Source organism: Patagioenas fasciata, chromosome 16 (genome assembly GCF_037038585.1).
Source record: "Patagioenas fasciata isolate bPatFas1 chromosome 16, bPatFas1.hap1, whole genome shotgun sequence".
Taxonomy (NCBI): domain Eukaryota; kingdom Metazoa; phylum Chordata; class Aves; order Columbiformes; family Columbidae; genus Patagioenas; species Patagioenas fasciata.
In genome coordinates, this window is record NC_092535.1 from 6,415,865 (window position 1) to 6,431,113 (window position 15,249).

General features: G+C 54.4%; 1 protein-coding gene and 1 long non-coding RNA gene across 6 annotated transcripts; one reads left to right on the forward strand and one right to left on the reverse strand.

Moving 5' to 3' along the window:
* Positions 1-61: 61 nt before the first annotated feature.
* On the forward strand, positions 62-1,793 carry LOC139829206 (uncharacterized). The gene is made up of 2 exons (XR_011741590.1): positions 62-796; positions 1,723-1,793. It is a non-coding gene; the product is annotated as an uncharacterized lncRNA (long non-coding RNA).
* On the reverse strand, positions 1,464-11,184 carry LOC136108196 (sodium-dependent lysophosphatidylcholine symporter 1-like). 5 transcript variants are annotated; one of them, XM_065849814.2, is made up of 15 exons: positions 10,961-11,184; positions 8,472-8,591; positions 8,030-8,154; positions 7,240-7,372; positions 6,756-6,834; positions 6,196-6,353; positions 6,031-6,121; positions 5,379-5,500; positions 5,182-5,265; positions 4,922-5,005; positions 4,262-4,374; positions 3,673-3,816; positions 3,229-3,405; positions 3,057-3,104; positions 1,464-1,810 (listed from the first exon to the last, which is right to left on the reverse strand). In XM_065849814.2, the coding sequence occupies exons 1-14, from the start codon at positions 11,042-11,044 to the stop codon at positions 3,074-3,076; spliced, it is 1,545 nt and encodes a 514-aa protein (XP_065705886.1). In that variant the 5' UTR covers positions 11,045-11,184; the 3' UTR covers positions 1,464-1,810; positions 3,057-3,073. The 5 variants fall into 5 exon arrangements, with proteins under 5 accessions (XP_065705886.1, XP_071671712.1, XP_071671713.1 ...); XM_071815611.1 differs by lacking the exon at positions 8,472-8,591; XM_071815612.1 differs by lacking the exon at positions 3,673-3,816.
* Between the last annotated feature and the right edge of the window lie 4,065 nt (positions 11,185-15,249).

The following is a 15,249-nucleotide window of genomic DNA, read 5'->3' on the forward strand; positions in this document are numbered from 1 at the left end:
GGAGCGGCTCCGCCCCCGGCCCCGCCGCCGCCATCTTCCGCGCTCTGCCCCCCCAGCCCCAGGCTCCTTCCTGCCCGGCCCGGCCGCCATCTTGGCACCGCGCCGTTGCCAGGGAAACGCGGGGCCCGCAGTGAGGGAGCGGTCTTCAGTCCCCCCCGGCCGCCCCCCAGCTCTCCCGCCGTAAGTGGGCCCCGCAGTGTCACCCGGTGAACACCCAGGGCTCGGGCCGTGCTGGCTTTGCGCATTTCTCCGCCATTTATAGGCCCGAGAAGCCGGGGCCTGGCAGCTGCGGGCCCGCCCAGGCCGCGGTGCAGGCCCGTGTCCCCCGAGCCCCCGGAGTGTCTGCACACACACCAGCTCCAGACACCACTTTTAATTATTTCCACAGTTCTTAAACTTGGGCTGTGCCTAAACTGAGAGTGTTGGCTGCATGCGATGATGGCAGTCAGAGACCATCCAAGATAATATTTTATAGATATTAATGCTGCTCCTCGCAGCGTTACTGGGGCACACTCATTAGAACACATGCAGGTTTGAACAATCTCACATTCAAAATGACTTTCTTCTGGGAACAACTGCAACTACTTTCTTTTTTTCTTTTGGTCAAAAAAAAGAATTGCTCCAGGCACAGGATTTTTGCCTCAAAGTGTCCTATTTCCCAGTTTCAAGGAGATGAACTTGAGCGTCCACAAGGGAACAGAAGTTCCAAGGACAGCCAAGGGACTGACACAAAGCCAGTATTTTCAGCAAGTGCATTAAAATGGGACAGAGGAGGCTGAGAATCTTAAAATAACAGGTCAGTTTTAATTGGTTCTATTCCTCGCTTGCATTTTTTAAAAACTGAAATACCAACTTTTTTTTTTTTCCTCACTTGATGCCATAGCGTTATTTTTTATGTTAAATCTGTGACACACAGGTGGTGCCGGTGGTCCCTGACCTTCCACAAACACACTTGTCAGCAGGACAGGTGTGCGAGGCCCAGTGGAAGATTAACGGGGGAGGAAGAGGGACCCGCTCGTGTCCCTCCTGATGAGCACTGGCTCTGTGAAGAGCTGGGCTGGTGAGAAACCAGGATCTGAAAGGGGAAAGTCCTGCTCGCTGTGAGCCCACACTAAAGCTGGTGCCACACGCAGACACACACATGTCAGCCGCTGTGGCTCTTGCCCTGGGTGGGGTGTTTGGTTTTTGTTTTGTTTTGTTTTGTTTTTTACTCCTTGGCATAACCTGCTCATCTTACCAGCAAGGCAGGTCACTGCAACAGCCCGCCCTTCAACAGGGGCCAGGAGCTCAGCCAGGCTCCACCATCCCACACTGCCCAGGGTCCACCTGGGTCAAGTCAAATTCTGGTGTCTAAATTCTGGAGGAAGCACAGAGGCTGGAAATCGCATGAGCTCTGCCCAAACTGCTCTCCACCCTCTGGATCATCTGCTGGCAGAACTCGCAAAATAAGAAATAACAAGAGGTAAAAGCACAACCACTGTTCAGATTTAATAGTGTAAATAATAAATGGGACATTGTTTGATATCAAGACATAGGACCCCGGGCAGCAGCGGGGCTGGCGAGCATGGCAGCAGCATCTCCCTGCTCTGCACAGGGTCAGATCCTGTCCCAAGGAGCTTGTGTCTGTGGAGATAATTCATGCTTTCTTCAGGACTCCAAACTCTCAGAAATAAGAGCGTTTCCTCGATGCTCAAAGGCGCTTGTTTGTTCATAAATCCGCAGGCAGCGAGGCTGAAAGCAGCACAGTGGCAGAGGGCAGCGCATCGCAACACCTGACCACGGGCTCAGTCAGGCGATCCCAAGGAACATCCTTCACAGCCCAGAAAACAAAACAACAAAAGAAGAAAAAAAGAGGATAAAAAGGAGGCCCTTTGTGTGGCTGAGAAACTGTTCTGGATTCAGACCACTGTGATGGTGCTGCAGGTGCCCTGATGCAGCTCTAAAATACAATCTACCCCATCGATCGGAAAGTTGCACCACAAGACTTCAGGCTTCAAATTAACTGAGAACACAACTGGGGAGCAATTTGCTCAGATCCTGCCGGTGTGCACCAGACCGGAGAGTTGCAAGGTCAGCCGACGGGCAGAGACAGCTCTAGCCCTAAAAATAACCAGCCTCACTTTGCTGAACACAGGGCTGACCGCAGCTCAGCGCTGCCAACCGCAACATGGCCAATTCCTCCTCTCTTCCCCCCGCTGCCCCCTCACCGTTGCCAGGAGAGATGTGGGGGTGCTGAGCCGCCCTTGCAAGATGCTGCTGTGGCAGATCCAGCTCTGGGCTATGATTTAAAACCAACTCAGCTCTTCTTGACGATCATTTGACACTTCTGTCATTACCTGCGGACGTGGCAAAAACCAGGGCAGGCTGCGAGAAACCCCCCCAGCTTCCTGGCCGGAGGCAGCACAGCTCATTCCTGCAGTCTCGTGCACCAAGAAGTCCCTGGTTTCTCCCCAGAGTGACTCAGGTGACAAGGCCCAGCAGATGGACAGAGCTGGCTGCTGCCCGGTGTCACTGTGACTGTACATGCTTTAAAACACCACCAGCTGTGTGATCCTGTGAGCTTGAACTTCACCTTTGTTCAAAGAAATTCTAAACCCTTCCCTGTGAAAGGGCAGTCTAAGCACAAAGACACGTACTATCTAGGCAGTATTTTCTCTATAAACTGGTCAAAAATAGTTTCCTCTCAAAAACAATCTCTCTGTTCTTTGTGGATGCTTTCCCACGAGGTTAAGTGACACGCTTGTGCCCAGCATGTGGGATCCCCGCTCCGAGGCTGGCGGGGCCCTTCCCGCGGCACCGCAGGCTCTCCCAGAGGAGAGCATGGATCTGCTGTGCCCAGAGCTGTCGAGACCTGCCAAAAGCCCATCGAGGCCAAGCCCTGGAGAACGCAGCTCCAGTGAGGCGGCAGGGCTGGGACTGCGGCAGGGAGGGGTTCAGGAAGCAAAACCAGCCATTGGGATGTGGGAACAGGAATCAACAGGAAGCGACGACGACTTTCCCTGACAGCAGCACATTCTGACAGTGCAGCAAGTCCGTGTCCTTCCCAATAAACTCACCCGCTTCGGCCCCATGTTTATTCTCTGTTGCTGCACTGTAGCTGGTGCCTGTCGAAAGGAACACGAGAAATCTGGTGTGAGGTCAGCAGTCTCAAACACCCCCAAAGTCAGGGCTGGACCAAGGCAGACACCCAGAGTAATGCTGGGTGACCTTCAGGGAGCTCAGGCTTACCCCATTGCCTCCAGCTCCATTCTCATCTGTTTCCTCCTTTCCTCGTCGATAGGATGGAGGCAGAAGATGATTATGGCAATGAGCAGGAGGCTTATTGGGATGGGGGCCATGAGAAGCTGCAGGGTGAGGACGATGGAGGGGTTGTAGGTACAGTCTCCAGCATGGTAACCTGCAAAACTAAAGAGGAGAACAGTTTTTCTGGCTCCAGTCCCACTGGGTCACTACAGAAAGGGACACAGGCACCTCTATCACTTTCTCTAGGGTCTGCTATCAGAGGCCCAGTTTTGGGGAATTTCCACTCATTTCTGCTGTTTATGTTCTCGGTAGATGTCAGAAATAAAGATTTGGATACCCCTGATGCTCATTCCAGCATCTCTAGGAAACAACAGCAGGAAGTGCCTGTGCTGGGTGGACAGAGCAGGGGAGGAGGCTTTTGGGGCTTACTGCAAACTCAGCGTTGATATCCCCACGGCCAGGCCACCTGCAAACTTGTTGAAGAAGACATAAAAGGAGTAGAAGAGAGCCTCCAGGTTGAGGCAGCCAGGGTTCCTCAGCATGAAGTCGTCCACTGCATCAGGAAGCATGGACCTGGGGACAGACAGCCCCACAGACACATTGGTGACACCCCCCTGAACTTGTCTGCAGACACTCCCAGGCCTCCCCAAGCAGTGGAGAAAGACAAACCCCACGCAGAACCCCGCTGGGGACCGTTTTGAGCCTGTTCTCTGCTGTCGGCAAAGAGGGCAGAGAGCGTCTTACAGAGGGTGTGGCAGCTGCCCCAGAAAAAGAGAAGGAAAACAGCACCTTGCACAAGGCCTGGCATCCTGCTGCCAACCCGAATGCACACTGGACGATGCCGCTGTGGGACTGCGGGTCACAACCACATCCCTCCCAGTCCCACCTCCACATCCCTCTGCAGCCCAAAAGCTGCTATATGGAGCAAACAGGCAGCCTTGGCACGTCACGGGTGGTGCTTTCCCGATAACCTTCCCCTCCTGTCCACCTGAGAAGCGTGTTGGAGGTGACTGCTCACCACGGTAGAAGGTAGAGCACGGCCATGCTGCAGCCTGCCACCATCACCGGGAAGACGAAGGCCGGGAAGTTGCGTGTCACCTGGGTGACGGCCACCAGGGCTGGGATGATCAGCTGCAGCGGCGAGAGGAAGAGAAAAAACAAAAGCACTTGGGCCCTTTCTGCTGCTCACAGGTAGCTTGTACCCGTCTGCCCACCCACAAACCATGGTCCCCTCTTCCCCACATGTTCCATAAGCAGAACTGCTCCTGTCCCGGGCACAGTGCAGTGTGGAGGCCCTGGACAGGCTGACACGGGTAGCAAAACCTTCCTCATGAGTAAAGGGGGGACAGCTGTGGAGGCCAGTGGAGCTGAGTGATTAAACTGGGAAACTGGGTCAGCTTTGGCTGCAAGGAAGGTGACTGGAGATGTCCCAGGGACAGTCCCTCAGCCTCCCTGCACCTAACTGCACAGCTCTGGAGCCACAAGCAGTGGCCAGACACAAGAATTGCAGAGCTGCCATCAACTACTGACTTACTCCTATTCACCTGTGGTGCAGAGGACATTGCGCTCAGGGCCACCCTTAGCTGTCCCCAGCTCTCCTCCCTGGACACTGGGAGCAGCTGGGGACAAGGCTGTCCCCTCACAGGGCTTCTCAGTCCACAGCTGCAGGCAAACTCACCGCCAGGCCCAGCGACGCTGCTGTTTTCTTTCCAAATCTCCTTAAAAAACACTGCCAAAAGGGAATAGAGAGGGAAGCTGTGACCTGAAGAGAAAACCAAAGGGAAGTCTCATCAATGTCCCCCAGGACTGCCAGTCTCTGCCTGGGTCACATCCTTGCAGCAGCGTGTGACTCCCCAAGGGTGAGCTGCCCGTGCTTGAGGGCTGGGGTGACCCAGGGATCGACCCTCCAACAGGAAGATCTCCTTGGGGCTCACTTACCAACATAATAAGCACTAAATGCTGGAACTTCTCTGCCAGCCCTGCGGCATGAATACAGAAGAAGGCAAAGATTCCCTGTGCAATCTGGGAAAGCAATGGGGAGACGTTCGTGGCTGGGGGGCCAAGTTCACTGTCTAGATAACTCGCCTGGACATCTTATCCCCCAAGCTCTCCTCCTGCAGCAGCAGGTCTCGCACCTGGAAGGCCAGGGACGCAAAGAGGAAGCCAGACAGCAGCTGAGCATAGGGCTTGTGTCCCACCGTCATCCTCAGGCAGCTGGTGAAGGGCAGCTCAACCTTCCCCAGGGGGCTGAGGGGCCCTGAGAGAAGAGACAGCAGCACTGGCACTGGAGCTGCCAGAACAAGTGGAAGGCATTGTGGAATTGCACCGCTGTGCCTGGGGTACAGCTCGGCTGGATGAGGAGCTGTCGGAGTCTGACATCTTGGGGCAGAGACAACAGCCATGGTGTGAACCACAGGCAGGATTTTGCTTCTTTTTACTGCACATGCGGGCTGGTCTGACTAGCTCCGCAGGCTGAGTGTTGGTGAGACCCGTCCACTGTGAAGCAGTGAACTGCAGTGAGCTGCAGACGCTGTCCCAGCCCATGGCTCCATGCGGAGGAGCCATCCTTTCTCCAGAGCATCTCCCCTCTCCTCTGTAGGAGCAAGATGCTGCCAGCACAGACCAAGGAGGGGCTCAGTGTCCATGTGTGTGTGTTTCTGAGCCACACACCCCAAGAGCCATCCCCTCACAGGAGCCCATCTCCCTCTGCCTCACACCTTCCCTGTAACATCCTCACCATTCGCTGCCACTGGGCACCCTCCAAATTTAATCTTAAATGGACTTTACCAGGCTGCTCCCTGACTCCAAAGATGAGAATCAGACAGGACAGGCAATAGATTGAGCCCAGGACCAGGGACGCCAATATGTAGGCCCTGCGCTGGAAAACAAGAGCTGGTACCAGTGACAAGGCGGGTACCACGGGAGGAGCGGGGCGGACAGACCAGCGCTTACCGTGTTCTCCAGAGAGTCCGTGAGGCTGTGGGTACTGGCGTTGTGCAGGGTCTCGTTGGACACGGAACAGCCGTTCGTCATGCGGGCATGGTAGCTGCCCACGATCTGCCCCTGGACTCCTGACCCGAGGAGTGTGCTGAACACCTCCATTCCCATTCCTGCCAGGATGACCAGAAGAGAAACCTCGGTCCCACTCCCTGGCTGAAGGGACACATCCCTCAGGGTAAGAGACCAACTTTGGGAATGGAATTTGAGACACCAACACCAAGAGCTGCCCCAGAAGAAGAGACCTGCTATTTCTACTTGCTCTGATTTTTTTCAGCAGTAAATACTCTTGATGTTTGAAACTAATAAATCTGGGTCCTGACTCTCCTAGGGATGATGCAAATCTAAGAAGTGTTTCTGCAGATAAATCCTTTGCAGAAAATGACTGGTTTCATCCCTGGTTTACCCCATGCACTCTGCAGGCTGTTCAGAGCCAGAGGAACTCATTCACCCCTCCTTTAGGGGGGTCTCCCGGGAGCGTGGGCAGCCAGGGCTGCAGGGGCACCCACACTCACTGTAGGCAGTGGCTGAGTCACGGTCTCGCTGAGTTCCTCCCAGGAACATTGTCAGGGACGAGTACGGCACGTGGTGGCACTAGGGAGAGAACAGTTCAAACGGCCCTGGCTACTGCTTCAATGGCTTGCTGGTTGTGACCCCCCCTCGTCCCTGCACACAGCAGGTAATGATGCCGCCTCTGTCAATGCTGTGCACTGGTGGCTTTTCACCCTTTTCTCCTGTGATTTGCTGTGTTTCCACAAACCAGTGACGGGGAAGTTCACATCAGCACGTACAGGCAACCCAGCTGAATCCCCAGCATTAAAACACGTTGTTCCATCCCACCACCCCTGCAGGGCTGGTCCGTGCCATCCTGCACCCCTCACCACTCCCTGTCCCTTCCTGGAGAGGCAGGGACAGCCCAACTGACCCTGTCCCTGTTCCTTGCTCCCTTGCAGTACAGGATGATGTGTCAGACACAGCCCCAGGCACCGTGTTCCTTACAGTCATGCAAGTCTGGAAGAAGCTGTACATGAACAGGTACCACAGGAATTTCAGGGAGGCAGGGGTGGCATCCGAGAGGGTGGACCACATCAGGCAGTAGCTGAGCACCCCGAACGGCATGGAGCCTGCGATCCTGGGGAGGAGGCAGAGCTGGTCAGATGTGACCTGCAGGTAAGGTGGTCACGCTTGTCATTGCACAAGCTGAGGTACAGAACGGCCTCTTCCCCAGCCCCCAAATCACAGCCCAGAAAGACCAAGATCTGTGAGAGGAAGCACCTTTGCTCTAGTGAGCGTCCATTGCTCAGCCTGGGAGGGCTAGATACAAACACTGACAGAAGAACTAGTGTCTAAATTGTCAATCATTTCTTATTCTCGTGCTTAACTTCTTTGAGTCCTTGCCCTGCAGCAGAGCCTTGGGGCAGCAGTTACCCTCTGTGTACGAGATCTGCCCATGGTTGGAGCCTGGGAAGCTCCTGGCACAGCTGTCGACCAAACTCTATGTGCTGCCATGCAAGACTCAGAGCACTGAGCCCCACAGCCCCAAAACCACAAGGCCTTGGAAGCAGCAAGTGTGCAGGTTTGCAAAACACTCCTCTGCTGCTGCAACAACACATGGACCCGACTGCAAACGATGTTATCTTTAGTGTCCTTGCGATGTTAAGCTTTTGTAATTCTCCATAAGCCACAAACACATTAAATTCCCAGTGAGGTGTCCCAGCTGCCTTTTTGTGCAAGCACTGAGGGAATTTGAGCCCAAAGACCCTCCCAAGGCTCCAGCCTGGACACTCACCATGGGACCAGCTTGCCATATTTTCTCCTTGGGCTCTTGCTGACCAGGAAGCCGATAGCAGGGTCAGTAACGGCATCCCAGGCTCTTCCAAGGAAAAGGATCAAAGAGGCATGGATTGGCTCCAGCTGGGGGGAAATGGAAACCACAGCTCAAAAAGAAGTCCTGGCAAAAAGCTGTGAGCAGCTAGCATGAATCAGCTCGCTCTAGCCAACACTTCATCTGCATCTCCTGGAGACTGCTCCGAGCACTGAAATGGGCCAGAAACATCTCCTCCATGCCCACCAACAATATTTTCATCGCAAGATTTTGGTCTGGTGTGAGCGCCTAATTCTGACAAGCATTTCCAAGGGCTTGGGCCACCCACCAAAGTCTACTCTTGCCCAGTCTGCTGAGCCTAAGCCAAGCCCCTTTGCAGATAACCCCATCTCATGTGACTGCTCACCTGCACAATATCCAACAGGAAGATTTGGAAGAAAAACCCAAGTGCGTTGCCTGTCATCTGGTAGGGAATGCCCCCGATGGCGTAGCAAACCTTTCCGCAGAACGTCAGTCCTGGCCTGTCCTGGAGCCGAGACAGCGGGGAACAAACCCACCTGAGAGCAGATCCACAGTGCCGGCTGCCAGCTCAGCTCCAGCCGCTGCTCAGCCACCCGCTGCGTTCTCCGAGGGACGTTTAAACCCTGGCTCATGTCATAACCCCCTCAAGACATGTACCTTGCCTTTGGCTGGGCATCCCTCCACCTGATATCCACACACAAGGTGCCACAGGATGCTTCCCCGTCTGCTGGTGATCTCAGTGCATCAGGGTGCAGGGCCCTGTGCCCAACCTGCCCTCGGGGCTCCTGAGATCCTGCTCAGCAGTTCCATATTCTTCACAAGCCTCTGGGGTCTCTTTGAGAGCCGCCCTGAGGTTCTGGGCACACCAACAGCCGCTCTCCTCGCCCCAGCCCATGTCCGCTCCTGCAGCAGCCAGAGCCCCAAGGCAAGAGCCGGTCAGCAGGCAGCTGCCTCATGTGCTGGTCTTGGGCTTGTCACCAGGGTCACATCCCTGGCATTTCACCTTGGTTCTCCTGGAGGCATGCTTGCATGAGATCACAGGCTGCTAATGAGATCCATATCTAACAGCAGACACAGAGCTATCTGTTGAGCTGGTCTAACATTCTCCTTTCCTGTTCTATTGAGCCACAATCCAGTGGTTCAGGTTCTTTAATATTAAAAAGTATAAATTGCATCAGGCGTAACATGACTGTAATGGAGGCAATCCAAGGAAAGAGACTGCAAAGGCCAGAGCCCAGGGGATTTCCTTAGATGAACAGGGAAAGCACAAGGAATGTTTCAGCACACAGGAAAAGGGCTGGTGGCAAAGCCTCTATTTTATTTGGATGTGATTAGCTTTAATAAATACCGTACCAAGCCTCAAGTATCTGGCAAGGTCCCAGCGGCAACCTACAGCACTGCCTTCCTCCCAGCCCCAAAACGAACTCACTTTCTAGCGCGATGCACCTCAGCATCACGTAGGACCGGGAGCACGGTGCAGAGCGCAGGGTGAGAGCACGTCGGAACCCGATAGCTTGTCCAGGCTCCGCTTTCCACACTCCCACCAGCAAAACAGTGCTAGAGGGGGGGATGGGGTGAGCAGTGGTGGGGTCACAGGGCAACACCTGGGGCCTGGGGCTGCCCTCCCACCTCAGTACAGGCTGCCTTGGGTGATGCTCGGCGCTGATGCACTTGTCAGCATCTCAGGTTCCTGGTCTACAGCACATTTCAGCTTTTCTGATTGCTGAGCAGCTCTGGCACTGCTCAGATGTGGCAGGCAGGTTGCTATCCTGCACCCCAAAAATGCACAGCCCTTTCTGGAGAGATGCAGAAGGTTCCCACGTTCATGATGGGCAAACGGCCACCCCGGGTGACGAGCCTGTGCCAGATATGGCAATAAAAGTCTGAAAGCTCCTCCAACAAGAGCCCTGCAGAAGAGCAGAGCGGACATGGACGCTGGGCACAGATGGAGCTGTGCAGGAGCTGGGCTGAGGGACAGGCTGCAGGGTCACATCACGGCTGGGTAATGGGGAAATTGAGTCAGGGATCGCTTCAGATTCCCACTTGCCCTCATCTCTTGTGAGGTGACGGGGCCAAGTTTGGGCTAGAGATGACTTGCTGTGCCACTAACGTCACCCTCGAGGGAGGACAGACCTTCATTGTGACAGTCCTAGAGAGCAGCTTCGGAAAACACAGACACAATCCCAACAAAGCAGCATTCCAGAAGCCACCAAGTGCCTTTCCCTTGTGCAGTGATTAGCAATAACTCCTCCACAGCCCACGCCACAGAAAAAGCACCGACACTGCGGTGCTTACCCAGCTGGAAGGTCCAGCCTCCCCCTGCACCCCCAGAGCAGAGCGCCCATTGTCCCCTGCCAAGTCACCTCTGCAGCTTGTGCCTCCCAGCTGCTGCTCCCACTTCACTTTCTACTTTTTACTGCACACAGCGGGAGTCGGGTCCCTCATATTTCAAATTGCAGCCCAACTTCGTCCCACCGGGATGGCTGAGGCATTAGGCTTGCAGCACCACTGAGGAACACTTATAGAACATCTTCTTTCCACCGCAATTCTGCTTCTAAAATTACAAAGGCATCTCTCCCGGCTGTAAGGTTTTGTGACAGCTTTTGTTCCTTTTGTGCTCTCAGCAGGTAGGACGGCACTCTGCACGTCTCTGTGCCTGCTTCTCTGAGAAGTCAGCAACAACAACAAAACGCGGAGCTGTGCTTTAACAGCGTGTTCTCAAGCTTGAGTCATCAGTGCTTGGAAACACCCCCGCAGCCGCGGCTGCTGGAGCAGGGCAGGCTCTGCGTGGGCGCGCGCGCTCGCGAGGGTTCGCGTGCACCGGGAAGTGCGGTTCTGTGGGTGAGGAAGAAACACCTGGGACACTGATCTTACCTCTCTGGGGACTCTCCTCTGTGGGAGAGCTCCTTCTTGGGTGGACCTGTGCAGCGCAGCATCATCGTGAGCACCTGGATGCATGACTGCAGATGTGTACTGCAGTGGCACGTGGTGGGGACGCAGAACCTTCCTCGCCCTTGGTGAGCAAGATGTCACCTCCTATGTCAGAGAGCAGAGCGCAGGCACAGACCAGAGCCGGATGGAGATTTGACAAGAGAAGATACAACATCTGTGGGGCCCCAGCGGTGGCTGATGGAGGGGAAATGACTGGTCCCGAGGGAGGAGCGCGGCCAGACCCTGCCCATGGAGGCAGAACTGGCAGCACTCACAGGGCAGAGGGTACTCAGGAGCTCCCAGGCTCTCTGCAGTCAAGCAGAGAAACCCAGTGCTCTTCAAAGCTCAAGCTGGTCCAGCACCTCCTCTCCATCCCAGGGCTGCTGCCGCACTGAGATCTCAGGGATGCGGAGAAGAAATCCTTGGCCTGAGCTTCAGACCACTGCAGGAACACACTCCAGCCACCCTGGGGCTCCTGCCTCAGCAACAGCAGCCACCAGCTGCAAAGAAGCAGCCTGTCAAACCCAGAGTGAGCAAACAGCACTGGAGCGGGCAGGGAGAGGGCAGCAGGAACCTTTCTCCCAGCTCTAGCTCCCTTTTCAGGCCTGCGGAACCCCCCCTGCCTCTTTACTTTGACAGCTGCGAGGTGTTGGCACTGCCCTTGCCCATGACAGTGTCACTTGGAGCAGGGTGGGATGCGTTTTCCTTTCTCTATTAAGTGACATCTGCAATTAACAGCCTCTGACAGCCTGTGAGCTCCCGAGACATCTCCCATGGCAATGCAGACCCCACACTGTTTTAGCCTGGGGACCAGAAACGTGCTTTTCTCAGTCCCCTTTCGCAGAACCTTCATCAACCACAGAGCCCAGCAGCCTCGGCATCACAAACCGACAATTACTCCTACGTTAAGAGCGGTAGGAGCCCAGTTACTCAGCACTGGCTGTGTGGGAGCAGCCGAGTTCCCAGTGCTCACAGCGCACAGCCCAGCACTGGCACAAGCACTTGTCAAAGCAAAGACAGATGGAGAAATCAGCCTCAGAGGACGGAAGGCACAAAGTGTGGCAGAAGAGGGATCGCACAGCCGCTCTGCCTGCTGCCTGTCGCTTTGGCGTGGCTGCTCAAGGACAAGCTTCTTGAGCCAGATCAACCTCAACCTTCCAAGACTGAACTTACGTGCAGCAGCCAGGGCAGGAGGACAGAGGCCAAACCCTCTCCTCACTCTGCCCCCAGGTCACTGAGAGCCCCCGGGAGCATTTAAATCCATGTCAGCGTCTCTGCAGCACCCAGGGGAACATGAGCACCGTGAAGTGTGAGGTTCATCACAACGCTGGTGAAAAACTGCGTCATCTTCAGCTCAGCCTCCAGTGGGGGGTTAATCTAAAATACCCGAATTTCGCAGGACTGAGTCAGAACTTGGTTAATAAGCCACAGTACAACTGAGTCAGTGGCATCTCTCTTCACTGCTATTTTACTGACAACCCAGATAACAAATATCACTCACGCCAGACCACAGCCAGTGCAGAGGGAGCCAAATCCGTCTCCCACCAGCAGATCCAAGCATACATCTGTATAAGAAAGCAAAATACATCTCTCCCCACCCAAGAGGAAAGGGGAAATTCAAAAGGAAATATTAAAAACCTGCTTTTTTTTTTTTTCTAGGCCATTTTGTACCCACTCACCACACACAGCTACATTTGGACAGACGCAAAGTACCTTTGGAAATTGTACTCAGCACTTAATTCTCTGGCTCTTTGGCTCTCATTTACTCCCCAGGTGCAAACAGCTGCATTTTCTGCACACAGTAGAGAGCCCAGAGGTGAGCAGCAGTTACCGCCCCTGGCAGCTGTGAGCTCTCGCTCCCGGGCTGGTTCAGTGCCCAGTTCCCTTTGGCACAAGGGAAGTTGCTTTCTGCTCGCCTCAGAGCCGCCCAGCGCCTTGTGTCGCATGGCACGGTGCTGTGCAGGAGCCGGCATTACCGGTGGGTCGGGATGAGCTCTCACGATGGCTGGTGCAGCATGGGGAGCTCACCCCCCGTCTGCTCAAGAGCAGGGGTCAGCATGAAGCTGGAAAGGCAGATTTTGGTGAAAAGCACCAATCCTGCTGTTAATCATGGCTCTGCGCTGGGCTACCTGCTGCAAGCAATGAGTCTTTTGATAATACCCTGTGCCAGGGCCTGTAACATCACCAAACCAGCTTGCCATACACTGTGGGCACCAAGGGTCTGCAGCCAAAGGGCGATGCCTGGCGCATCGCTGCGCTGACCCTTCGCTATCGGTGGCTCAGAAATCGGTTCTGGAAGAACAGGGAAAGCACTCCGCAGTGCTGCAGCTGTGACTGCTTTTCTGTTGCACAAATACTCAGCGAAAGGCTCTGAGAAGCCAAAGCTCTGCAGTTTATGAAACGAGGTCATGTTGGAGTTTGCTCACTGCACGGGGAAGGTCCCTTCCCCAAGAACCCCTCTCTGCTGCTGAAGCAGGAGATCTCATCAGCCCAGGAATGCGTGTTACAAACCCCGAGCTGTGCCAGCTGATCAGCTTTTCCCCAGGTTCCATGACCCAGCAACCAGCTGCTCAGCCCTATTAAAAAAAAATGTTTAAAGCCAGTAAATTGGAATTCTTTGGCACAGAAGCAAGTGGCAGCATTTGGATATGTTCCACTAGCAAGCCCTCCAAAGTTTGACCCCTCTTGGATGGGCAGCAGCTCTAGCGCTCCCTGCAGCACAGCTCCTTCTCCTGGGCAGCCTGAGTTGTGACTTCAACGGCCACCAAGAGGGATGGGACAGAAGGAGAGGGGCGGGTGCTACTGTAGGGCCCCTAAGCCAATAAAGAGTTAATTTAATGAGGAGTCATGAAACGTACCTGAGTAAATAAGAACATCTGGAATCCATTCAGGAACTCCCAGTGCTGGGACAGACAGGCTCAGCACAGACAAGACAGAACAGCAAATAAGATAAGCATTTAGGAATGTAGTAAATAAGTCAGAAAATGATAAATTAGTAAATGGAGAGGTGCATGACACAGGAGCTGTTCAGCTGCCAAAGATGTGGACCTGTTGCATAATTATTATTATACTACTCTCGGCAGAAGTGTGTAATGGGGAAACGTGGGACTTACTTGGAAAAACACTTCTGCTGACAGGTAACTAGGAGGGATTTTCTGCTGCCCTTTCTGTTGCTCTTGGCAGGGTCCCGTGGGCAGCCGGGCTGCTCACCTGGCCAGCGGCTGCAAAGGCTGCTCCCTCAGTTCTGACAGCATTTGCTTCATGTTCCATGGGCATCACTGGATCCCGGTCAGTGCTTTTGGAGCGGCCACCGAAGTCCCCGAGCAGTCTGCGGGGACAGACACCCACCCAGCGCCCAGGGCCACCTGCCACCGTGTGTGTTTGTGCCACCGGGCAGGGCACGGGCATTACAGACCAGAGCAAGAGGCGATCTGCAGCTGCACTCTCAGCAGACATCCGCTACCATTGGGGCTTTTTTCCTTCCGAAAAGAAAGTGAAACTGCTTAAAATACACCACAAAAGTTGGCAGGGGGATCATTAACATCATTAACAAGGACTGTAGGTGAGGAGCTGCAGCTGTGTGCAATTCAGTGTGTGTGACAGCCAATTCCCTTCACACCAGGCCGAGCACCCATGCGCATGTTTGTTGTTGCTGTGCAGGTACAGAACTGGGCAGCTTGGAGAAGTCGGGTCTGAGTCTTGAGAGGAGCCAAAGGCTTTTATTTCACAGGGGATGCAGCTGTGTCACCAGAACGGCACATCTGGCAGCAGGACCGGCTGAGGAGCTGTCTATGTTCCCAGCTCTGCCCAAGTGACTGTCACCCTTCCTGGGATGACAGCGCACGTCTACCACACACCAATGGAAACACACAACCTGGTAAGGAAATTATATGCATCATTTAAAATTACCAGTCTCCATCTATAAACGTTCTGGTTCACCAACAGAAACACGACATTCAGAAGTGGTAAGAGAGGAGCACGGTCATGCTCTCACAGCCCAGCAAATCTTCACGCAGGCTAACCTGGAAGAGCAAACCCCCCCCAAAAAAACCAGCCCCTGCCCAGGGATTAATGAGATATCACAGGTCCCCTCGTGGTGATGGGCTTTGAAGAAACACACCAGCATCTTGTTTAACATGACTGTGACACCAATCTCCCAAGTCAGTTTTCTGCTGTAACTACAGAATCAGAAAGAAGATCAACTCAAGGTCCTTCTTCCTGACAACCAAGGC

Excerpts from the sequence above, each read along its gene's own strand:
- LOC136108196 (XM_065849814.2), bottom strand. The coding sequence starts at position 11,044 with ATGCATCCAGGTGCTCACGATGATGCTGCGCTGCACAGGTCCACCCAA. Across the intron at positions 6,122-6,195 it reads CGGACTCTCTGGAGAACACG|CGCAGGGCCTACATATTGGC; the intron begins GTAAGCGCTGGT and ends CTTGTTTTCCAG. Across the intron at positions 5,266-5,378 it reads TTGCGTCCCTGGCCTTCCAG|ATTGCACAGGGAATCTTTGC; the intron begins GTGCGAGACCTG and ends TTGCTTTCCCAG.